At 34.3% G+C, this 26,628-nt stretch overlaps 1 protein-coding gene across 3 annotated transcripts in view; it reads left to right on the top strand.

The window, feature by feature from the left end:
• Msrb3 (methionine sulfoxide reductase B3) overlaps window positions 1-26,628 on the top strand; it is a 197,678-nt gene that overhangs the window by 52,857 nt on the left and 118,193 nt on the right. For 2 of the 3 annotated variants that reach the window (XM_063255081.1, XM_003476108.5), the window contains exons 3-4: window positions 7,032-7,140; window positions 8,714-8,791. In XM_063255081.1, coding sequence (XP_063111151.1) covers window positions 7,032-7,140; window positions 8,714-8,791 — 187 coding nt within the window. Of the gene's footprint in view, window positions 1-4,850; window positions 4,983-7,031; window positions 7,141-8,713; window positions 8,792-26,628 lie in introns of all 3 variants that reach the window. The other variant, XM_063255082.1, reaches the window with a different exon arrangement.

The raw sequence follows: 26,628 nt of genomic DNA on the forward strand, positions 1-26,628 counted from the left end.
GATCAATCCAGGTGGGTAAATTTTAAGACTGTTAGTGTATTCTTTGTAACTCTATTTACTCAAAACTTCACATGCCTGCAAAACTTTACCTTATAGTAATCACCTTATCTGTCTGTGTGTTTGCATAGATCAGGAACCTTCTTCTTTTTTACCTTTCCAGAAGTTCTTGTTTCACCTTAAATGTTTAAGAAACAGTGTTTATGAAATATGAATTAACACTAAAATCAGTTTGTATCCTCAAAGAATGTACAGTGTATTTGGGAAAGTAAGGCAGAAACAACTGAAGATATTTTAGGATAACTAAACAGCTCTGTGTTTTCCCATGTAAATACTATTTTGCAAGATAAATAAGAACATAGGGTGGTGGTAGAGGTGAAGTTAATGGGCTTTGTAGACATGGGAGAAAAATTTGCTTAAGTATCTTCTGAGTTTATCTACTCATAATGAATGTCAACATAGAAACCAGAAGACTAATTTTATCATTCAACTAACTACTACTCAAACATGTGGTATTGTTTAATTCAAGAAATTTAAAATAGTATGTTGCCTTGTCATGCTTATGGTGTCCATTGATGTTAATTAGAACTCTGTGCATGCATCCATAGAATATAACTAAAACTGATTTGTAGAATTATTTGATGTGACGTAATAGAAAACTAGTGAGAATGCATGAAATGTGAATTATGAGAAATAAAAATATAATTTTTCTCACATATGGAAACGGAAAAAAAAAGCTTAAAGAGAAATATGTCTCTTTTTCCGTGACATATGTCATCTTTATGTTGTATTCTGGGTTTGGAACACATGAAACTAAACTGAAGCTAAATGTGAAAACCAAGAACGTTTTAAAAATAAAAACTTAATTGAGGTGCTAATTTTATAGTTTCTTTACCAATGCTTGTTCCTGGCATTGCCTGTAGGATTACTCTGAAGAGAAGAGTTATTAAAGTGTTTCAGAAAGGTAAAAGCATTGTTTGGCCAAAGAATTTTGTTCTCTGGGCTCATCCAAAATTCATCACCAAAACTCTCTTTGAGTATCCTCTTACATATGACTCCAGATTGGGACTGATAGTCGGTAGTCTAAATGGGATTATATTAATTAGACAAAGCAAATTAGCAGAGTCTGCATGCTGATTGTGTATTCAAAGTTCAGGCAGGCAAGTTAGTTTCTTAGAGCTATTTTGAGTGTAGCACCACACTAAAAGATTTCGAAGTAAAAAAAGTTTATGCTGTCTGCATTAAGATATATAGTTGTAAATTTCCTGGTTTAAAAGCATACTCTTTGTGTGTTTAAACTGTTGCTTGTCTATTCCATTCATATTCAGGTTTTAACATCTGCTTTCAAGTTCCCATCTCTGTTGCTGCCACTGGTGTATGAACTTCTTAGTGTTTGCACCTCTCATATTAGACACTTCCTCTGTGTGTTCAGAAAGGTCTTACTCTAGACATCAGCATGACCAACTTGCCCTTCTTACTCAGGACTTTGCTCAAGTGTCACTTTTCTGAGTGAGACCCACTTTGGCCCCTCACTTAAAATTATGGTCTTTACTTTGAGGACCTTGAATCCTCATTGTCTATCCTGCCCTCGGCTTGCTTTTTTTTTCTTTCTGCATACTCACCATCTTCTCCGAGACTATATAACTTATTTCCTAATTTTCTTTGTGTTTTATCTGTCTTCCTTTGCCTCCATTTTATGATAAGAACTCTAGGAAAGTAGTGTTTTTGCTTTGTTCTGGGCTACATACAAAGTACTTAGAAAAATGCCACTACTAGTAGGTATTCAATAAACAATTGTTGAATGACTGAATATATTTTACTTAACATATTACCTGGCACTCTAAACACTCAACATTTTCAATAGCTTATAAGAGTAAGAAAAGTCTTGGTTCAGTGGTTCTCAAAGTAAGTTCTGCAGCCCTGATTTTGTGGAAATCTGGAGTGTTAAATAAAGTGTCCTGACAGTTTAAATTGTATGTTAATCTCAGGAGTATTTTTCTGTTCTCCTCTGAGATAAAAGTTGGAAGAACTGAATATGCTCCTATAGGTAAGGAATTTTTCTTCTCCTCGTGCTTTGTAGTTTTTTTAAAGCCTTATTAAATTACTACAATGTAGACAAATACAAAAATGATTTATGATGCATATTTTACATTTTATTTTAGAAGTAATCCAGATTTTGATTTATACATTTTCATTTATTTTAAATTCTTTCTCATTTAGAAGTTATAACACCAGAAATTTATTCAGTTTCCAATATGATGAACTAATATCTAATTGAAAATTAAAATTTTTAGTGAAAATTAAAACATACTTTAAATTTATACCACTTTTAAATATAGCAGCCAGATACTTCAACATTAACTTTTACTGTTTTAACCTAATGAACTCAAAGCCACAACAGATACCTTTATCTTTTATTCATTTATTAGCTGAGGAAAATATTTAATAAGTTTCTTTTTTTTTTATCCTAGATTCAAAGTTAAAGTTGTAGGATCTTTAGGTTTTGGTTTTTTTTAAATTTTTTTCCACACTGAAATATAAAATTTATGACTTAAAAGTGCTCTAAGTATTTAGGTAACAGATCTGACTTCTTAACAGGAAGTTAAAAAGCCTTTCAACATTTTATAGACTTTGTGAGAATCTTGCATGAACCTGGTCTCTGACCCTTAGTGGAAGGAATGGATATAGGGGAAACAGACAGTGGCTAATGGATAAATGTATTTACTTTCCTGGATGTACTACAGTGACTATTACTTTCCTGCTTATTATCTTGGTTTTCTTTCTTTTTCTTTTTTTTTTTTTTTTTTTGGTAGACTTTAAAGCCGACAGTTACTACATAATTTGAAAAGAAAGAAGAGTTGTAGCATATTTTTTTCCCCGACAAAATACAGTGATTATGAGCTTTGCAGACAAACAGCTTTGGGTTTGAGTTGACATGTGTATTTAGATAGTTATATTATAACCTCTGTGATTCTCAGTTTCTGTATCTGTAAAATGAGCATGAGGGATATCTTCTTGAATTATATACTAAAGTATGTTCTTAGCACATATCAGAATTCTAATTTTAATTTCATTTTTGTCCTTCACTCTGTCTTTACCATTTTTTGAAGCTACCATGTGAGGCAAATACTGGTTTGAGGGAATTATTAGAAAATAATTACTAATAGAGTACTGAAACATACCAACTACTTGACATGGCTACTTTTCAAAATTCAATTTTAAGTTTAAAGTTCAGTATAATCAGAGAGCTAACCTGATACAGTTCCTCAGTGTTTGAGAAGTGGTCATTGATGCCATTTTCATATCAGACTTATATGGGTGGCAACACATAGGTCAGATTTGTCTGAGATCATAAGGTTGGAAAGCAGGCAGGATCAGAACTGATGTAAGTTTAGTTCTACATCTAGCTTCCCAATGATGTTTCACAATAGTTCTGTTTTGAGAAACCAACACTGAACAAGTCTCTTAATGAAAGGAGACTTGAGGCATATTTCAGTATAGAAATACCTTTAGATAAGTTTCAAGATAGATCAGAGGCATACAGAATTATTTTGTAGGGAATGGGTTAAGAGGAAACATCAGAGGGGCAACACTGACTCTACAATTTTTTCTTTTTTTGGTACTGGGAATCGAACTCACGACCTCACACTTGCCTGGCTGGCACTTTGCCTCTGAGCTAAATCCCCAGATACACCACAGATATTCTTGTGTTGCATGTGCATGCACACTCATCCACTTGTGCTTCAAAATACACTAGTACACATTTAAATAAAGGGAAACATCTTTCCCTAACATACTTCTAAGCCAATTTAGAGGTCATTGAGCAGATGTTATATAATACTAATGTTAAATTACCTTGTGTAATAAGAAAATTATAGTACCTAAGTAGAGATAGTAAAGGGAAACCATCCAGTGAATTATTCTAAAATTTCAAAATGAAATGATATCTTCAAAATTAAGAGTGGCACCATATGACTTTAAGAAAGTGAGTCTGATAGGGAGCAGGGAAATCACAGACAAAAGTGAAGCTTTTCTGTGTTTATATATGCCTAATTTTACTTATGCTAGGAAGCCTAATGGGTTAGTATAGCTTTCAGTTGTCTGAAACATATATTATTATTGTGTGGCAAGGCATTTATTAAAATCTAACTTCTTATTGAGTTGTTTAATATAAAATCACAATAATCGTTTCTAGTATATATATACTTCCTTTTTATATTAGGCACTCTTTAAAAGTTATTTTGAGAACATAATATGACCAAAGAATAAAAATGTATGAAGTTTGACAACTTTAAATAATCACTAGCATTTCTTAGAGAACAAACCTCACTTACGGTTAGGAAACAATATTTACATTTAAGGTTGAAAAGCCAGGATGTAAGAAAATTTTGCTAATTTGGAAGATGACCTTTAAGTGCACCAAAACCAAATAATTTGTAGGCTATGACACAGGGCACATTCCTACAAAATTTGTGTGAATACAGCTTTAGTGGTTCTTGAAAGACAAACAAAGAAAGCTGGAATGAAATCTTTATTCCCCTCCCAAATAAGACTGAGACTAACAAAAGTGTACAGCAGCACTCATTCAAAGCTTGCCATTCAAACAGGGTCTTTGTAGCACAGTTAATGAGATGGTTCATAGTGGAAAACAATCTGTTTTTAAGAATGTTTAGATCAAAAGTAATTTCTAATCTATGAAATAAAGTCTCTTCAATACCCTTCATTCACCAGTAAAGCTTTTATGTTTGTATTATTTACTTCAATCAGATGTTTTCAATTTTACCTTTTTTCTTTGTACCAATACTTGATATGGTTCATCAATACTGACCAACAGTTTTATTATTTTTCTTCAGAAGAGAGATGAGAGAGAGAGAAAAAGAGAGAGCGAGAGAATGAAAAAGAGAGAAACATCTTTGCCTAAACAATTTGCAACCATCTGTGCTTTAAGCTACTTTTTATGAACACTCCTTAGTAAATGACTCAAGGTAAAAAAGCAGAAAAGCATCCAATGTTAGGAAATTGCAATCCAATACCATGTAATTTAAACCTGCAGTTGCTTCTCTTGTACTAAATGACATACAGATGGGTAGCTTAGTTCTCTCAACTTTGGGAACACAATTGGTCTTTTTGTATGAATGAATTTATATTAACAAAAATATTTTAGACAGAATTGTTTTATTCTTATTGTCTAAATCTTAATTATCTATGCCATTGGAAAGAATAATTTTAACCAAGACATATGTCACATTAGGTATGTAATTAATGAATTTTTAAAAAAAATTAACAAAGATACATCATTTCTAACAAATAAATCAAAACCAAGTAGCTCTCAAGAAGTGTGTGGTAGACTGAGCACAGTCAAATGTTTAAAAGAAAGACCCATGCTACATTCAAGATGTTGAGAGGCTTATTCTGATAGAACAAACATTTCTTAGGAAAACACTTCCTTCTACTCCTTAGACAATAGTAAAAATGTAGACAGGTATTTACATAGATTCTAGTGTAACATGAAGCCCTGTGAAATGAAGGGCCCATGTGCTATTTGTGCTGAGCCAGCTCCTGAGGCTCCTTCCAGGCCAGGAAGGGCCAGGCTATGTCATGGAAGGTCAGCAGAAGTGCTGTTTGATACCCGCAGGCCTGCACAAAGATGTACCTTTCTATTTGGCTCTGATTTGCTCTTTTCCTGTCTCTGTATTTTCTGGTAGAGTATCAGCGACTCTGTCTTGGTGGCCCTAATTCTGGAAGCTGATACCCTCTTCAGTCCCACAATCTGGATAACTGGTTAGCTAATTTTTCCAAGTTTAACCTCAGTTGATTTCACATTCAGTGACGTTAGGCATCTTGAAAATAAAATAATTAAAAAGGATTTCTACTCCTGATCTTACTTCTTTGTATTACAAAAGAAGTCGAATTTAATATTCAGGAAACTAAGCAAACTTTCTCTTAGAAACTTCAAAAGATGGTAAGAAATCTTTACATGTAGACAGTCTGCAAGCTTCTTTCCCAGTGTGATGGATGGCAAAAAAAGAATAATTTTACTACAGTGAGTAATGGTTGCCCTGTCCCAGAGTTACATTTTTTTCAATCATTTGTGCAGGTAAAATAAAATACATATAAACAGGTGTTGTCTGAACATTTCACTACAGTCTTACAGGTTGAAATAAAAGCTATCATTGTATTATAGTCACATTAAAATTATTTCACCATTAAAATACACTCCAATCAGTAAAGTATCCCTAGATATACTTTACAAAAAAAAACAAGTCTGAATGAAATCACATTTACTTTTCCTTTTTCTTCCTATTTTTCTCACTTTCTTTGAAATTCATTGAATCTGTAGTAGTTTAAAATGCCTTTTCCTGTAGTCTATTAAAAGTTTCTTGCTGCCTGTTTAACATGGGAAGACATAGTCTTTAAAGGAAATTTTATTTCTAAACATTCACCGAACCTGGTGAATTGTCTGATGGAATCACAGAGAAAAGCAATTCCTAATTGTAGAGATTATATGTTCAGAGTTTACAGAAGATAGTTTAAGATAGTTGGATCATCTATATTGGAAACTGAATGATGATGATTTCAAGATATTCCATCAAGTTGCAGAATTTAATGAACACTTATGATTTTAACTAATATGCCCATCATTTTATGTATACAATGTGAATAATTATAAATAGGCATATGTTTTTCAATTCAATTTTTTTTTCAAAGAAGTTTCAGAGTATTGGAAGGCAAAAGTAATGTTACCACCATTTTGTAAGTCCTATATGCTAGAAGCTTTGGCTACAGCACATTGTCATTGTTCAGTAGAATCACTCGGGTTGTAAGAAACATTCTTTTTAAAGTTAGATAAGAAACATTCTTTTTAAACTTAGAGAAATTATCAACTGCAGTTCAGGTAAAATTTTCTGGTGCATTTGGGACTAGTCTGATCATTGACAAGTGACTGTGGAGGCTGTGTTGTGGCCGCCAGCCAAAGCAATTATTTAGGATTCAAGCTAAAAAGCTTCCTTCTCCCATATCCTCTCTCTTTCCAGGGTCATGTAGGGATAAAAAGAACTGTAAGGTGGTCTTTTCTCAGCAGGAACTGAGGAAGCGGCTAACACCCCTGCAGTACCATGTCACTCAGGAGAAAGGGACTGAAAGGTAAGGTGAGCTGTAATAAACGTCATTAAACAGGACCTTGTTTTCTCCATACGTCCACCTTTGAATCCTCTTTTTTTGCCAATTAAAGATTATTTGCTAAAGTCTATAAATTAGTATCTTTGAAAAGATTGAAAATGGCACTGTTTGGGTAAAGACCAAGTTTTATTTGTTCTTTCCTCCATTTAATGAACACTATCTTATGTAAAGTCACAAGGCTTTTGTTAAGGGCCTGTTTTTAGTTTGCTACAAAATGTGTGGAAGTAATAGCGATTTAGGTACATTTTTGGGAAGACATCACAGTAAGCAAAACCATGAGGGACATGGAGCTATGCCAGGATGCTGAAATTTTGAAGGTGGCCATTGTAAGTATAGACGTTTTGGCTGCAAAACGAAGGTAGCATAATTTAGTTCCTTTCTACCCCACTCCAATTTCTTTTTGAAGCACATGTGGAGAAAGTATTTATTGGCTCATTTGTGGTTGGAATGTCAAAAATTTTCAATAACTGCCCTCACATGGCTTTGGTCCTTGGAACTTTGCCCTAAATCCTGAAAAAAGAGTTTGTTCACTTCCAAGACTGTTTTTAGTGAATAAAGTCTCTCTCAGCTGATTCCATCTCAAAAGTAACTTGCCAAGGTCCAATGATTTTGTTTTCTAATTTATACCATTGAGCTTGGCATAAAACTGCAACTTACCTCTGATCCAAATTTATTAATGATGTAACTTTGTGTTTTCATTCATGAATTGAAAAGAGCTCTTACCACACATGAGATCCTCGTTAGTAGAAAGCATGCTCTTCCTATTACAGTACCTACTGTTTACTGAATTTACCAAATGTTGAATCTCTTGACAAAGTCAACCTTCACTGTACAATGAGCCAGTGGTGGACTTCAGTCTCAGCTCAGAAGGACTTCTGCCTGTTCTTTTGTGTACATGACTAGCAAAGTGATTTAATGCACACAAACAACCAGAGATTAGGTCATTCTTAAAAATGCTGTTTATAAAAAAATTGGACCTCATAAAGAGGGTGAAAGGATAATAAAAACAAGCTGCAGAGCACATAGACTTTTTGTTGGGCTAGCACAGCTGATTTGTATTAGCTGAATGACCTCCTAGCCTTTAAGATTGTTAACTTAGAAAAATATTCCCTTAAAGCTGCAATATTCCTTTTCAAACTAAAAAATAAGTCTTTCTGCTTGAAGTTCTGGAACTTTATGCATTTTCTGGTATACTTTTGGAAACTAAAGAGTAGCAGAAATCTTATGTAATACTGTTCTTTCTGTGAATCACTTTTTTTAAAAATAGAAAAAAATTCTAAGTATTACGTAACTAAATGGCTTGATTTTTAAAAATTTAATTCTGCACTAGTTTGAAGTAGTTAATAGGCAACCCTTTTATTATACATATTTGAAATGTATTGGTATTGTTCATAGTTCCATGTTTGGTCTGTTCTCATTTTAGGACAAAAAGTCCTTGAAAGATTTATTAGAAAAATGTATTTTAAGCAAATATGTTCTATAAAAATAATGTTAGCTTTGGTTAATATTCTTTGATGATCTGTTTATTGTTTATCAGTGCCTTTGAAGGAGAGTACATACATCACAAAGATCCTGGAATATATAATTGTGTTGTTTGTGGAACTCCACTGTTCAAGTAAGTATGTTTAAAACCTATAGTATGGGTATATTATAGATGGCAGCAAACTAGTTATTGCTTGCTCACCCTGGAATCTTTATATTTCTGAATTTTCTTTTTTTTTCACCCTTGACAAAACAAAAATATTAACTCTCATGATAAACTGCTAGTGTGATAGACTGGATGATTTTGTACTGTTTGGATTTTTAAAATATCCAGCATTAACTCGTTCACCCCAATAAGAATTTTGCTTAATAGAGCTGTCAAAGAGATTTTGATGGCATAGGAATGTTAATATGTTTATTGATTTTTATTGTCAAGTTATTTCTTGGACCTTTTTGGGGGGGGGGGTGTGGGTACTGAGAATCAAACTCAGACCTTGCACTTTCCTGGCAGGTGCTGTGTTGCTCTATCCCTGATCTTGTTGGACTATATTGAAAATTCTTCATGTGTATCTTTCAGATTTAATAGTATCCACCAAGTATATTGTCCCTACTTCTGCAAAGAAGTAAAATAGGTGTATTGAAAGTAATTTGAGAAGCATAGCACATATTTATACATAAAGAAGCAATTTATGTAATATGAAGTTAACAGTTTTTTTTAATTGATCCAAAATCTTTTAAAGATCCAGTTTACCATAAAACAGGTAGCACATCGAAATAGTTTATTTAAATGGTGTATTTTGGAAAGTATGTCTTATTGAAAAAGGGCAATTTTTAAAATCAAAAATATATTTATCTAAGTGAAGAAAATTCTGAAAGTCCTATATTTCCTATAGAGTTGCTGATTTGAAGGACTAAAAAGAAAGGAACTTTATTTGAGAGTAAATGTCATTTATTTAAAAATGAATAAACATGAATCTGGTACTGGTAGCATGTAAAACAACTTTATATCTCTCCATAAATGTTTCTCTTTTAAAACACTAGCATTTAAAGATTTTCCAGGAATAACCGGAAATTAAGCGTTTACAGCTTTTTAAAATGCACGTCTTACTGCACATTAGATTGGTTGAGAATCTGAATTCTTATGTATATATTCTTGATGCTATTCTTGAGCCTTCAAATTGTCACATATTTCCTCTCAGAAAACACACATCTTTTATTTCAACACCTTTGTCTTGTGTCATAATAGTTTATATAACACTTTAGATAGTCGTTGAGCCATGTTAAACTTATACCAAATGGTATAAATATACCAAATGGTAACAACTGGCCACATCCTTTTGCTTTTGGTTTAAGATTTTCCATTTCTTTACCTATCATGTGATACACTAAAACACTAGATCTACGGAAAACTTACCCTTTTAAATAAAAAACAAAATTACAGTAAATGAAGGATTAAACTCAAATGAGATTTTGAATCACAAATCCTAAAAAGCAAGATCCTTATTCAAACGTAGGTAATGGTGGGAATCAGGTTTCGTATTTAATGCGACATTACTGTATTTTCCTTTAGCATTCTTGTAAGGAAAGCTTTTATTTTCTAAATTTTTAAGGAATGTGCTTTAGTTCTTTTTGTCCTACCTTTTCTTTATTTCATTCTTGACCTTTTTGTTCTTGTTTTTTATTTATTTAGTCTACTTGGGGAAAAATTCTCTGCCTTGTCTTTCACTGGAGATAGAATAGCTCAGTGGTCTATTGTACCTGTTTTCATATGGGAGAGTGTGTGTCCTGTATATCCACAAGACATTCCAGGGGTCAAAGGGTATGGACAATTTTGGGGGCATCACTTTTCTGGTCCTCAACTTCCACAGGACTGTGGTCCTGAAATTTTTTTTTTTTGGTCCTGAAATTTTTGTCTGAGAAAATCTGTCATCTGCTTCTTCCTTTTCGTCTCATCATCTTGGTCACCTTTCTTTTATCTCATGAAAGATGGTACAACTGTCACCTATCCCAGATATTATTGATGTATTGTCATGGAGTACAGTCTCTAGGGTATCAAGAAAAAAATTGCATTTCAGAGATGTATTGCTTTGGAAAAAGAGCAAAGTAAAAATGCATTTGTAAAAGTATTGAAATAATCTTTTATCTTTGCAAAGCTCTAGCATGACTCAGTCCATCTCATATCTGTCTGCCTGTCTATTTATTGTGTTTATTATTTCCTACGAACCTTCTTAAGTGAAAGGGTTGCCTTGAGAACATGTATCAATGTGTTTATTCAAATAGAAAGAAAAAAGTGAAAGAAATAAATGTCTTTTTTTTTTTAAGACAATGAAAAACTGGTCTGATTGGTTGGTTTGTCAGTAAGGACTGGCTTTGCAAATTTCTTCATATAGTGGATTTCATTTATTTAAATGATCTAACCTTTAAGTGATCTAAGCTTTAAGGTTTTGACAAAAATTGATTTTAGGTATTATACAAAATGACAGACTATTTTGTTGTTATTTAAATTCTGGGAAGACATGTTAGCTGTTAATTTAAAATTTAGGAAAACAGGAAACATGTTTTACTTAGCACTCAATCAGGCTATAGAACTTACAGAGTTATTTGAACAGAAAAGTTTACCATAAATAACTATGAACTGTAACAGATTATTGTGGTAACGAAGCATTGGCTATTAAGTAAAGAAAATCTAAAGACTTGCTGTAAAGCAAGAATAGCAATCATGACCTCTAAGGAGAAGGCTGTTCTGGAGAAGCCAGGAGCTGGATAAGCTGCTTAGACTGAAGGAGCTGGGTAGGGGAAAACTATGTACACAGTAGGAGCCTGGCACTGGAGAAGCCACCCACTCTGCGAGAGGCTGGAAATAGAGAAGCTGTCTGTACTTTAGGATTCATGTGCTAGAGAAGCCTCAGGCTCTGTAGGAGTCTGGCAGATGCAGACCAGCAAGTGAAGACCTTTTTCTCTGGAGGTCTCTCTCCTGTGCCCTCTACTGGCAAATTTTAAAGTTAATAAAGAAAAAGAAAAGCAAAGAAAGAAAAAAAAAGAAAGAAAGAAAGATAAAAAAGGATCCAGCTCCTTGCTAGCAGAGCAAGCAGGAAAGGTGGATTTGGAGGTAAGGGGCAGCAAATTGATAACTGACAGGAAGACTGCATCTTTTAAATATTATTTTAGGAGTTCATAATCAAAAGTTTGAAAATCACTTACTAATTACTGAAATAGAGATATCTCTCTCATGGGCTTTCTAACTAGTTGGTTCCACACTATGTACAAAGTATAAGAAACAATTTGTGTGTGTGTGTGTGTGTGCACTCAAATGCATGTGTATGGGTAATTTTTATTAGACATAAGGGAGTGAGAGAAGAAAATTAGGTAAAACAGGAAATAGAAGAACAACATGAGAAATAACTGTAGTAGGAAAACAAAATAGAATAGAAAAAGAAGTGCTGAATTTGAGAATGTGTGATTGTTAGCCATGTGAAATTTTTCTACTAACTTACATTTCTGTCATCTAATTCATGCTTGTAGTATGTGTATATGTGCACACGTGTGTACGTAAGCCTCTTCCTTTACTTGACTGATACGTGTTGTACTTCCTTGTAAAAAAGGCTATTCAATTATTCTCTGTTATTTTCTAACGTGCACTGTATTCTGAATACATTCCTTCTCTGAACAATATGCAGCTTTCTTACTGCTTACCAAGTACAAGGACCTTATTCACAGGTTTCTTATAAACTAAAAGTATAATTTATTCCACATTTCATGTTTTCTTCACATTCACAAATTTTACCAAGCTAGTTTATTTCTCATATAGCACTATCGATTTTCAGGTAGTAAATTAACTGACAGAAACAAGAATGTTCTTGTCTCCCATTATTTGAACTTTTAAAGTTTCATAAAGCAAATTCATTACGTATCAGATAAAACCAGAGAAGGCATTGGTAAAACAATTTAATTTAAAAAGTATTTTGACCTCTTACATTGTGCTTTGACTGACACTTGACCAGGTATTGTGAAACAAATAAGTTTATGAAATAGTTTCTCCTGAAAGCACTTAATGCTTTTGTTGGACTAATATAAAATATAACAAAATAATGTTATTATATATCCTAATGTGCCTGTTTAAAATGCTTTTATGTGCATTAGGAAGATATATGACTGCATCAAATTGGAAAAGTGTTCATGGAAGAGATGAGACCACATTTTATTAGGAAGAAAGAAGAGTTCCATTTTCCCAAGTAGAGGGGATTGGTAGAGATTGTCACATGAGAAGTGAAATTAGAAATGGGATCTAAAGCAGCTTTTTCAAAGAAATAGGAGATTGGCTTGGGAGGTACGTTATGTTGGTAGTAATGGGAAATATGGCTGGAGTGTTATAGGTGACCAATCGAAAATTCTATAACTAGAGAAACCTTTTAAATTTCTACTTGAAATCTTTGAAGGTTGTAGTCTCTTCTTTGATGAAGCTTTCTGATCCTTCCAGGATGAACTTCTCAGCTCAATAACATGTTGTATGCAATTCAGTTGTCATAATTTCACTGTGTTCTGAATTATCTGTTGATTTGTCTATTTGTCTGCCAGTAAATGTATTTCAAAATGGTCCAAGCTATACCCTAATTCTATTTATATCTCTAGCCTCTGGAATTTAATAATCACCAGATATTTATTGTTCACTACATGATTATTTGAAGTTTATTGTTCAGATAGTGGAGAAATTTTGAATAAGCAAATAGCATGATGAAAAATTGGAAATAAGCCACAATAGTGCACAAAATGGATTTCTTTGAGCAAAAGGATAAGGAATTGAGGTTGTAACAACCTCAGTGGAAAGTTTTTGTCCTTTTTACGCAATAAACCTCAACATTAACCTTGCACAAACTGCTCCTGATAATTTTAGACTTTAAAGAATAGTTAATATTCTACATACAGAATACTCAGCAGGGCTTGCATTGAGTAGCTCATTTAATATAGGTTCATTAATAATAGAATGCAATTAAAATACTGGCTAACAATATATAGCACTCATCACATGGTAGGCATGGTACTAAATATTTTATATATATTAACTCATTTAATCTTTGCCACACATTTTATAGAGGGAACTGAGGAAATGTAACTTAAGAAGATCACTCAGCCAGCATACAAATGGACTCACGATATTTGCTACAATTTTTAAAAACATTAAAGAATTAGAATAGAATTTTTATTGTGGTAACTCTAGTCTGATTATTTTGCTTAACATCAAAAGAACAAATGGTACACATATACATATCCAATTATTTGAAAAATGTTTTTGTCACTGTACTTATGCTGAAAACTGAAGACCATATCAATCTATGAAGAGCTTCAAAAGATCCACAATTACAGGTGATCAGGAGCATTCAGTTTCAGATTAGTTCTTATCCTCAAAGAAGACTCTCGGAATCCTGAGAGGGTAATGCAGCCATTGTTCTGGAAGCCAGTAGGCTAGTTGGCATCTATCTGAGTGGCAGAGCAGCAGGTGGATCTATGGGTAGGGTTTTAGTAATTAAGGAGGTCATTCTATTTTCAGGTATTGATTTCCTATCATATTTTTCTCAAGTAACCAGATTTTTACTACTATTTTATTTTTCTTTCTGTATTTCTGAGAAGTCTGATGTCAACTGACATGAGCAATCCTAAATGGCTTTCCTGCTGTCTGAAAGTTTCTTTGTGTCTTCATCTTCCTTAGAACAAGCCCTGGCCAAAAGCACCTGATAGAACTTGAATATTAGCTCAGATGTGTTACCTCAGATTCAGTTCTGGAAAATGGAGAAAATGAAACCAAACAGGTGTAAAAACTAAATGCAGAAAAATGCCTAGTACTAGATATGCTAGGTATTCAACAACTGCTAAATATACATTGCCTGACCAAGTTATGGGGACATATATTATCATGATAGGCCCCCCTTATAACCTGAGTAAGCTCAGGCTTTATTGGAGAGAGAGAGCCTGTCTGTTAATTGTAGAGATTAGCATGATGAGTCACAACTCTAGCAATGTTACTACATTTCAGATAGAACTCTGCTACAAAAGGGTTCACACAGCTACAATTTGTAACTTGAGCCTCTTGTAATTTTATTCTAGGCTACCAGAAAATTTAAGGTGTTTTTCAGCTCCTTTAAGAATATAAGTTTTTTCAGTGAGGAAATTCCAGTCCAGTTGTGCACACAATTTAATTCACTATGCTAATCAATATATGCTATTCCATTCACTGGTAAAGGAGAGTTCCTTCATGAACTTTTCCTCTTTTGATACAATTTTTTGTCTGTATTATAGGGGAGGATGTAAAACCAGGGTGAAAGGATTGGATTTTCTGTTACTCCTCTCTACTTAGATTTTATTCTGTTGCCCTTAAATGCTGGCTATACAAAATTTAATAATAAACAATTTCAGTCTGTGTAAAGTGCTAAATACACCAGTGTGAACTTAACTTTTTGGAACTCTAACTGGAAGTTATTATTCCAGCAAGAGTTTCCTAACTTTTAACAAAGTGTATTTAATTTGAACTTCAAAAGATTCAAATTGTCCTACATCCTTTAATAAAGAAGTCTTTCCAATGTAGTGAAACTGCTCAGAAAACAACTGTATTTCTCAGTGATGATTTATTTAAACCTTTGGTATATCTTAATCAATCAAATAATCATGTTGAAGAGAATGTAAAATTGACTTCTCTCACCCACTGACCCTTCTTGTCTTGCCTCACGTAGAGTGATTTATAGGATGTTTGTAATGGAGGGAGTTACTTTTCTGCCTTCTCATCTGAAAGCTTAAGATAAGGCCACAGCTGGATTGGGAAAGAAGACTTTCTTGAGCTACTAGTAAAGATAAGCAAAAAGTTCTGCTAACACCTGACTTATGGTAGAGGAACATAAAAGGCCTAAAAGCATAGCATTAAGAAAAGAAAGAACAATTGCATTATGATTCAAAGTGTAACAAAATACAAAGATAATTGTAGCTACACTTTAAAAATTATATACACATACAGAAAAGGATTAAAGCAATATCTATACATAAAATTCAGATAGTTGAAGCTGTGTGTTTCTTCAACTCAGAAAATCACTATGCATATTATGAAAATCACAATATTAATCCTTTATTTTATTTTCCAAGTGTAGACAGAAATGGACGTTTTTCTTGGTGAATTAGGTTAGATGATTAGAATAAACTGGGAAACATAATAGACAGATTTAAACTATAATTCATATACATTTATCTTGTGTACATGAATAAGAAAATTTATGAATATTACTCCATTTCACAGACTTCAAAATTATTTAAGGCAGTTCATAAAAATAATGTATACATTTTAACAAATACTTCCAAGGTAATCCACAAAGCTGCTCTTCTAATAAATGAACAATTCATTTTTTGGAAAGTGGCTGGTGAGAATTCCATAAATTTTGATCTATATACATATCTTCAATGTGTCTTACACATCAATAAATGATCCATTATGTAACATTGTCATAGAAAGGTACAAAAGCCATCCAAAGCAGCAGTAGGAAATGCAGTCTTGTGAAGTTTGAGCTGCATAACCATAAGTAAGGACCTAAACATCTTATTTTTATCTGTAAAACAGTATGAATGATAGCGATTTTTTCTAGCTTACAGAACTATTGTATCAAATGAATTTTACAAATATGCTGTAAAAGATACAAAGATGCAGGGATAAAGTAGGATTACTAAAACTGCAACTTCAAATAAATTTACAGGGTAAACTGTAAACAGGATGCAAATTTAAAGTTCTCAAAATTTAAGTAGCATAGTTTGCCTTTCTAGTATTGCCTTTCATGTTTTATACTATGTGACCCAATCATTCATCACATTCAAAATATTTTGGTTTTTTGTTAGGTAGTTTAAAAGTATTTTAGTGTGAATTATAAATACCTCAAATAATAACTTAGGTGGGTAGCATTAGTCATTTCCAAACCTCTCTTTCCACCAAAACTATAAACTTCTTGAGAGAATAGGCCATGACTTAGAGTTTTATAACCCTATGCCAGTGAAGGGCAGAGGATTTTGCTTATCCTATGGTTTTAACTATTTCTTTAATAGTTTAATTTTGGTAAACTAAAAATAATGACAGAATTAAATGACTCTGGTTAACATTAGAATGGTGAGAATATATATTAAAAAAACTTGATAATAAGCTGCCTTATTATCCTTAACATATTTTCCTTTTTTTTTTTTTTTTTTTTTTTGTCTTTTTCGTTTTTACCGGTACCGGGGATCGAACTCATGACTGCCTGCTTGCAAGGCAGGCGCTTATGCCGCTGAGCTAAATCCCCAGCCCCCAAAATATTTTCTATAAACTGCAGTACTTACAGAACTTACTTTCAGTAAATGCTTATTTCAACATTTCTTGCAACTACAAAGGCGTATGTGTCCCAACTAAAAGAAAGATGAGAATTGATAACCTTTCATAATAAATACTGATAAAGAAAGATGACACACAAACGAGTTCATTCTGTCTATGCTACACTAACAGAAAAGATCATACTCAAATTCTTTATTTTTTGTTTTTGTGAGACAGGGTCTCACTATGGAATTCTGGCTGGCTTTGAACTCACTTTGTAGCCCAGGCTGACCTCGAACTCATATAGATCCTCCTGCCTCAGTCTGCTGAGTGCTGGAATTACAGATGTGTACCACCATGCCCGCCAAATGTTTTTTTTAAAATAAGAAATCTTAAAAATAACTATTCAAATCGAATTGATAGAAAAATAGCAATGACCAAAAAATGCTATAAAATAAACTGACATAAAATGCTCTCCTTCTGTCTTTAGGCATTTGCTTATTATAAGCAAGGGAATAGAAGTAAAGACTTCACACATTCTAGACAGAGACTTATCGCTAAGAACAAGAGTTACCAGAAGACAAGGATCTCTCAATCTCAGTACTATTGACATTGTCAAGTGAATGATTCTTTGTTGTACGGAGCTGGCCTATATTCTATAGGCTGTTTCTTAGTACTTCTGATGTCACTGGGTTCCAGTAACATTCTGCTTCCCCTTTCCCAGTGTGAACAGCAGAAACTTCTGTAGGCATTATCAGACATGCCCTCAGAGACAAAAACAATTGACAACAACTGATACAGGCAGTCAACAAAACAATAAATCAAGCTGTGATTCCACAAGACAATACAAGCTTTGACTTGTAGTGTTTGCCGATTTTTGAGGTAGAAATACTTCACCCTTAATTTATTTCAGGTACAAATGTGGAATTGGGACCAAATATGGAGTTGGGAAAAAATGTCTACTAACACTATGAAATAGTGTTTCTTTAGTAGTATTTCTATGTATATTGTAAATAACATGTAATTTTAGTTAAATGATTGAGAATGGTGAATTTTAAATATTTATTACCTTTTAAAATATAACTTGTTAAGTGATAAGTTTATATAACTTATTTTTTATAATGGACAGATTTTAGCAACTGGATCAGAAAGTTTCTAAAACCTTAACAACAGAATGTTGCAAGTTTCATCACCTCACTGTAATGAAGGTAAACTGGATTAAGATGATCTACAATAACTGCCTATCAGAGGATAGGGTGAATCCTCTCTGGAAGTAGATTATATCAGCCATATATCAATCATTTTTCACATATAATGTCTTCCATTCATAAAAAATTACTATGCATACCAAAAAAAGATCAAGAGAATTAAATTTATAAAAATAGTCCACGTAGATGGCCCAGATATCCTTATTTATTGGCAGACTTTAAAATAATTGTGAAAAATTTATCCAAAAAATAAGATAAGATTGGAAATTTTATCAAAAATATAGAAGATGTTTTAAAGCTGAAAATGCAATAGCTGAAATTATAAACACAAGAGATAAATTTAATACCATATTATACATAGAAAAAGGTAAGATTAATGATTAGAAAACAACTCAATAGAAACTACCCAGACTGAAATTAAAAGAGCTAAAAAAAAGATAATATAAAAGAATATGTTACACAATTTTGTATGTAACATATGCTAAAATTATATCCACAGCAATAGGAAGGAAGCAACACTGGAAGCAAAGAATTTTTCCAAATTGAGGAAAAAAAATCAAGCCATCAATTCAAAAAGTGCTAAAATTACTTTGAAAAGGCAGACACTCGGGGGAACTGAGCAGCCAATGGAAGCATTGGGCACCCCTCCCCCTCCCGCAGAGGGTCTCAGCAGTTGGGGTGAGAGCATCGGTCACCCCTCCCCCTACCTGTAGGACCTGGTGGGCCAGCTGGAGCCTCAGCGATCCATCCCTCACCCACAGAACCTCAGCAGGGAGGCAAGAGTGTGGCTGAGTCCCCCTTACAACCATGGGACATCAGTGGGTTGGCAACAGTCTCCGTGATCCATTCCCTTACCCAGAGGACTTCGATGGGCAGGTGAGATTGTGCGTGAGTTCTTCCCCACCTGGAGGACCTTGGCAGGATGGCAAGAGCACTGGTGAGCCCTCCTTCCACCCAGAGGAACCTGATTGGACCTGCAAGACCCCCAGGGACAACAGTAGGGCTCCAGCTGTGGTACACTATAGACAGGTAGGTCTGGTTGGCTGGAATAGTCTAAAGCTGCAGTGAAAATATGAGCTAAATGTTATTCACATCAATACTCCCAAGCTATTCAGCCCAAAAAGAATGCAAGACTCGCCTAATTGGCCCCACAGGAGAAATTCGGGTGAGTGGTCCTTCCCCTACACTATGGGGTCTGGCAGCTGGGTGAACATCTGATTCACAGTAGAATGCTAAGAAACGTGCAATGGACAGTTGAGACAAGTGGGATTGAAAAGACTGAAATATTAACCAAGAGATGAAAATGACAAAAAACCAAAATGCAGTCTCAAACCCCCAGCACATCTATAACAAGTACAGGAGACATCAATATAGAAAATTTGAAAGTTATACACCTGAAATTTCTGAAAAGATAGTAAGTGAAGTAAAAAAAACAAATACATGAGACTATAGAGGAAATCAGATCAGAAATAATCTCTAAGGTGAAAAAAGAATTGACACCTTAATGAAGGAATTGGTCAGTATAGATAGAGAAGGCATAGATAAAAAAAAGTATAAGAGCGTAGGAATATGATGGAAACCTTGAATGACCGATATAGGGAAGAAATAGAATGCGTAAAACTTTCTAAGAGATACTCAGGAAATTAAAAATTCCATTGGAGGCTGGCAAAACCACTTGAATGAAACTGAACATAGATTTTCAGAGCTAAAAGACAGGTTTGCAGCTTATGATCACCAAAGAAAAAAACTCTTAAAAATAACAAGGGATCATGAAAAAACAACAGCTCCAAGGTGATGCAAACAAAAACCAAAATAAGACTGACAATGAAAACTCAGAAGCCAACGCATAAAAAACGTTTGCAAAAGTAATAGAACAAAATTCCCCAAGTGTGGGAACAGAATTTGATACACAGATAAGTGAAGCATATAGAACTCAAAACAGCCCTAACCAAAATAAGTACACCCAGACATGTAATAAGATCCCAGAAATTCAGCACAAAAACAGAATATTAAAAGCTGTTAGAGAAAAGAAACAAGTCACCTATCAAGGAAAGTCCATTAGAATTTCAGCCAACATTTTTTCTTTTTTTATCAGTACCAGGGATCAAACTCACCACTGCATACTTGTGAGGCAGGCGCTTATGCCACTGAGCTAAAATCCCCAGCCCCTTGGCCAACTTCGCAACATAAACCCTTAAGTCAAGAAGAGCTTAGACTGAAGTATTTCAAGCCCTGAGAAAAAGAACTTCCAACCCAGATTGGTGTACGCTGCAAAACTTTTTTTTTTTTTTTGGTCTTTTTCGTTTTTATCGGTACTAGGGATCAAACTCACGACTGCCTGCTTGCAAGGCAGGCGCTTATGCCGCTGAGCTAAATCCCCAGCCCGTCTTTTAAAATTAATGGAGAAACAAGATACTTCCATGACAAAGAGCACTGAAGAAATTCATGTCCACCAAACCAACCCTAGAAAGAGTACTGAAAGATATTCTAGATAGGGATAAAAACTATCACAATTCCCAGAATAACAACAGAAAAAAATTACCAGGCAGAGTAAGCAATTAAAAGAAAAAGCAAAGAACCAACAACAGGAAAATAACATGAGAAAGATAAACCAATATATATCAGTTGTAACCACCAGTGTTAATGGCCTCAGCTCACCAATTAAAATAAACATTCACAAAATGGACCAGGAAGCATAATTCAACAATATGCTGTATGCAAAATTTAAAAAATAACTACAAAGAATACCACATCTAGACACATCGCAGCACATTTGCTGAATATTGAAGGCAGGGTCAAAAATCTCAAAATCGACCAGATAAATTAACTTGAAAAATAAAAGTTTAGAAATGTAAAATTTAAATGAGTAACTTTTTATAAGATTAATAATGTGACCATAAACACTACTAATTAAAATAAAACAAGATACGAAAAACTTATTTTCATATAAGAGAATAGCATGTTTAATTCCATCCTAATAAATCAGAAGTCTTAGAGAAATGGAAAATATTGTGAAAATAAAGTGCTGGTTGGACTCAAGAATTAATTCTCGACTGAAGAGTGTTTAACTCTGAAAGAAACTGAGTTATCAAAAATAAATTGTTCACGTGCTATTATAAGGTCATCATATAAAATGGGTGAAAGCTTATCAACATCCTTGGCAAATATAAACTATCCCTAAAGCCAAGATGTGACATAAGACATTATGAGTAAAGAAAAACTGTTACGAAAATAGACTTGAGGGCTAGGGATTTAGCTCAGCGGCATAAGCGTCTTCCTTGCAAGTGTGCAGTTGTGAGTTCAATCCCTGGTACTGATAAAAACGAAAAAGAAAAAAAAATAGACATGAGACTTGATACAGTTAGTAAAAGGAATATAGTTATGTGTTGATATCCATGACAAGGCAAGGTTTATTTCAAGGATATGGAAATGGTTCAATCCTGGGACATAATAAGGAAAAATGTAATACCCTAAATATTAAGGTGTAGTCCTGTAAAACTGTTCCCTCCTTCAGATATCATTTATAGGCCACAGGTTGTTTCACTTGTGCTTTTGAACAGTCAACTATGAGTGTTTCTCAGTTTCACCTAATTTGCTAGAGCAGTTTACAAAATTCATTAGGCAATTTACTTGTATTTTCTTTTTTATTATAAAAGTTCTTACAAAGAATACAGAGAACAGGTAGATGGAGGACGTGCATTGGGTAGAGTGGGAAAAATCAGAGACCTTCCTTGCCCTGTGTAGGCAAATCACCCACTTGAAACCTCTATTTGTTCAGCTATTTAGAAACTTCCCATTCCAGCTCTTTTGAAATGAATCCTTCTCATTGTATAGGCATGATTGATTAAACCATTAACCATTGGTGATCAATTTTACCTTCATCCCACAGAGATTGCACAGTAGATCTGAAAGTTCTAATTCTCTAAACATATTTTGACTTTTCCACTGCTCAGTCTGTTATGATTTAGATCTAAACTCTTCCCCCCAAAACTCATGTATTCATAGGTGGAGCTTTTGAAAGGTTTTTGAATCATAGGGGTGCTGCACTTATCAGTGGACTAATTCATTGATGAGTTCATGACTAAATGTATTGTCAGGAGATAAGGACTGGTGAAAAAGGTGAGTCACTGGAGGTTATGATCTGTATATATATATTTTGCCCGTATTTCTTCTCTCTGCATCCTGGCAGCTATGAAGTAAACAACTTTCCTCTGCTATGTCACTTTTTGCCTTGGACCCAGATGATCACGAACTGAATCCTCCAAAACTGTGAGCTCAAGTAAAGCTTTCTTCCTTTCAATTGTGGATATTAAGCATTTTATCTCAATGATGGAGAAGCTAATACAGAAAATTGGTACCAGAAGAGGCATCATTGCTTTTGACTGTTTGTTCTTCACCACGTGATTTAGAAGCCTTTGTGGGAGAATTTTGGAAATGTTTGGAGATTCTGGCTAGCAAGGTTTTAGAATGCTGTAAGCAAAGCTTGATGGATATTCTGGTGGGAGTTCAAAAGACCAGAATATTGATAAGAATATGGATAAAAGGCCAGCGCAATGAGGTTTTAACTGGAAACCAAAGACTATATTGGAAACTGAATTGGAGGCCACGTATATTTCATTCTGGAAAAATTTTGTCTACATTTTGTCTATGTGCTAAGACTTTGTGTGAGATTTAATTAAATGTGTATTCTATCTAAACTGATGGAGGAAATTACAAAGTAACTCAGTTTTAGCCGGTGGCAGGATATTTCTGGCTCTTTTAGCCATATTTAAAATGAGAATCAGGGCAAAATGGAAAGACTAAGTTTGTAAAAAGTTTGCAGTTTTGTCAGAAAGGAAATGTTACAAAGGCGAGGAGCTTGGCTGCTGAAAAGTAGCATTAAAAAGAATTCAATTACTTTACATCAGCTCAGTAGGAAAGATGGCTTAAAGGCATCTCAAGAATTGGGCAGAGAGACTTCTAGAAAGATGGTGGAGTAGTAGACAGCAGAGACAGAGACTGAGATTTGCCATCCAGACACAAATATAGCAACCCTGGGAAGAAAAGGTGGAGGGAAGTGGGTCCCCAGAATGCAGGAAAGATCTGAAGCAAGAATGGAAGCCCACAAGGGGAAAGAAGAGAGAAACCTCAACAAAGAAGGAGATAGCAGGCAGAGCTTTCTCTCTGAGTTGGGATACACTGTGTGGGAGGAGCAATTAAAACTTACAGACACATGGTGACTGCTGGAAACACCAAAAGTCTCCATGGAGAGAAACAGCAGTGGAAAGGAACAGAGGACATGAAGGACTACTGTGGCTGGTGTGCGTGCTGTGGGAGAGAGCTGTTGGCCAGGACCCATCTTGGAGATAGGTCAACTAAGTTTAGAACTCAGAACCACTGGTAAGTCCATTTAGCACCTCATAGATGAGTTCAAACCTTTGGAAGGTGCACTGATGGCTGCAGGCCAGACACATCTGGTTCCAGGCTCATAGCCAGAAGCCAGCTTGAACTTTAGGGGGAATAAAGGATCACCAACACTATCCTCTACCCTGTTGCAAGCTACTCTATCCAAGCAAGCCAAGCTACTGCTGGCTTGCTTGGATAAATCAACATGGCTCTGGACTCTGCCTCCACATATTATCTACCAGTGACAGTAGACGCAAACCCAAAAGTGAATGTCTGTCTGTCTGCCTGCCTCTCTCCTCTGTCTTCTTTTCCTTTTTTCTTCCTTCATTGTTTGATATGAGTGTGAGCACTGTTTCTAGTTTCTTTGTGGTGGTTGTTCTGTTCTATTCTTCCATTTCTTCCTTCTCTCTTTCCTTTCCATATTCTCCACCAGTTTCCCAAAGTTGATTTCCCCTTTGTCCTCCAGCCTTGTCTCTGATCTCTTTCTCTTCTTCTATTTCTGTATATTTTTCCCCCTAACAACTTGTAAATTTTGTCCCCTGAGAGTAAAATTGCCAGATTGAGGGCCTATGCATTGTTTACAATTTTCTAGTTTGTTTTAGACTTTTTTATATGACCACAAATCTAGTTCATATGGTTAAAGGTGACAAATTAATGGTTACCTCAGTTTGTCATTTTCTATGCTACGTTTGATGTTACTCTTATTGCTAATTATATCACTTTAGCTAAAGTGACACAATGGTTCTAACCAGCTGTTATTCCTGGTGTATAAAACTGAGATTGCCTAACTGCCATAGAAAATACTGTGGGCTGGTGCCCAAGAACCAGGAGATGGGCCAAATGTGCATCAGCTTCTCATCCCCAACAAATTGAAGAGGTAAGATCTTGCAACAAACTGAATACCCCCAAATCAGCTACACCTGGGAGATGCCTTTGAGAAGTAGTAATTTCTTAAGGATTCTAAATACTAGCAATAAAGCCACTCACCATAGGCAATTTACAAGTATCAACTGGGAATTAAACTTACAAAAAGAAAAGAAAATGAATAGATAAGCAATATGCAAACCCAGACATCCAGTTCACCAAATGGTAATGAGGTGAAACAATGCAGAAGCCTGGCCTGTCTGAAGTGCTAACAATGAAGTAAATAAATAAGGCTCTAGGAAAAAAAGTCAAATTAGAAATAATTTCTCAGATAACTACAAAGATGGTGACCACAATGAAAGTTAGTGATCTAGAGCAGATGCAGACAAAAAACAAATAGAAGAGTTAAGGGAAATGATGGAAAACATGAATGCCCAACATAGAGAAGTGGAGTCTATAAAATAGATTCAAGCAGATATCCAGGAGACTAAAAATTCTATTGAAATTATCCACAGCAGAATGAGCCAGTGTGAGGACTTGTGGTTAGTGATCATGAAAAGAAAGATTTATTAAAAATAGCAAGGGACCAGAGAAATCAATCTAGCAAGTGCTAGATAATGCAAAGAACTATAATATAAGAATGATTGGCATCAATAAAAAGGAGGAATAGCACAAATAATGTAAAAAACCTGTTCATGGCAGAAAACTTCCCTGGGAGGGAAAAAGAAATTGACATACAGATAAGTGAGTCTTGTAGAACTCCAAGTAGCCATAATTAAAAAAAAAAAATCTACAGCAAGGAATATCATAATCAAGCTTCCAGATATTCTACACAATAATAGAATATTAAAAACTGTTAATGAAAAGAAATCACTTATAAAGGAAAGCCCTTCAGAATCACAGCTTACTTCTCAACACAAACCCTTAAGTCAAGGAGAGCTTGGAGTGAAGTATTTTAAGCCATAAAGGGAAAAAACCTCCAACCCAGATTGCTGTACCCTGAAAAACTATCTTTCAACATTGATGAAGAAATAAGGTGCTTCTGTGAAAAACACTAAACCAGCACTCTAAAATGTTCGAAAGGACAGTCTAGAATGAGATGACAATGACTCCAATTCCATGACCCCAACAGAAGGAATCCACCAGACAAGGAAAACAATAAAACAGAGCCAGTGAGGGAGCCAATGAGGAAAATAACATGATAATGATAAGTCGATACATATTAATTACAACCATCAGTGTTAATGGTCGCAGACTGGCAGAAAGGATTAAGAAGCAAGGTTGAACAATATACTGTGTACGAGGAACACATTTAATTAAAAAAATGCATTGACATGGAGTATAATAACTACATGTAATGGGAACACAGGAAAAAAGCAGTGGTAAATACTCTATTTGCAGACAAAGTGAATTTCAAGTCAAGACATTAAGAAAGTCAAGGTCCCTATGCCCTTGTAAAGGGAACAAGGCAAGAGGAAAAGATAACAATCATAAATATAAATGCAATAAATTCCACATTCACTATATAAAGCAAATATTAACACATGAAAAATCAAATAAGCACTAATACAGTTATCCTGGGGGATTTCAATACCCTACCCTCACAAATCAACTAGACAAAAAATCAGCAGTGAAGTACTAGAACTGAACCAAATTTTGAACAAATGGGTTTAGTAATGTGTGTGACACTTAACATCAGAATATGCATAATTCTCAGTTCCACATTAGATGTTCTCCAAAATATATCATGTATATACAATAGTCACTGTGAAATGGGAGGAAACTGTTCAATAAAAAGAAGAAACTAAGATAGGGAAAAAGAGAAAGAATAGAAGGGAAAAGAAAAAAAATGCAAGTAAGTTATACCATTAGTGTCGCTTAGTTCACTGAATAGGAAAGGTTGTGCCAATATTGATTGAAGAAATTTTTATGCCCATATTTTGTACTTGAGTGACTAAAGATAATGATGTGTAATTTATCAACAATTGTTACTTTTTCATTATTTTGTTGTGAAAATTTGTTTAATCTTTTCTTCTTAATATTAACAAATAAAGTAAAAAAAAAAGAGTTTTATGTTACTCACTCAGCTGTAACATTATGGGAAAAAGTAAAGTTGTAAAAACAAAAAACAAAAAACAAAAAAACAGCAAAAAAACCCAAAATAGACCATGTACTACTTCATAGAACATGCTAACATAAGTG

Source organism: Cavia porcellus, unplaced genomic scaffold, assembly GCF_034190915.1.
Source record: "Cavia porcellus strain 051 isolate PalLab524CR breed Dunkin Hartley unplaced genomic scaffold, mCavPor4.1 scaffold_8, whole genome shotgun sequence".
NCBI lineage: Eukaryota > Metazoa > Chordata > Mammalia > Rodentia > Caviidae > Cavia > Cavia porcellus.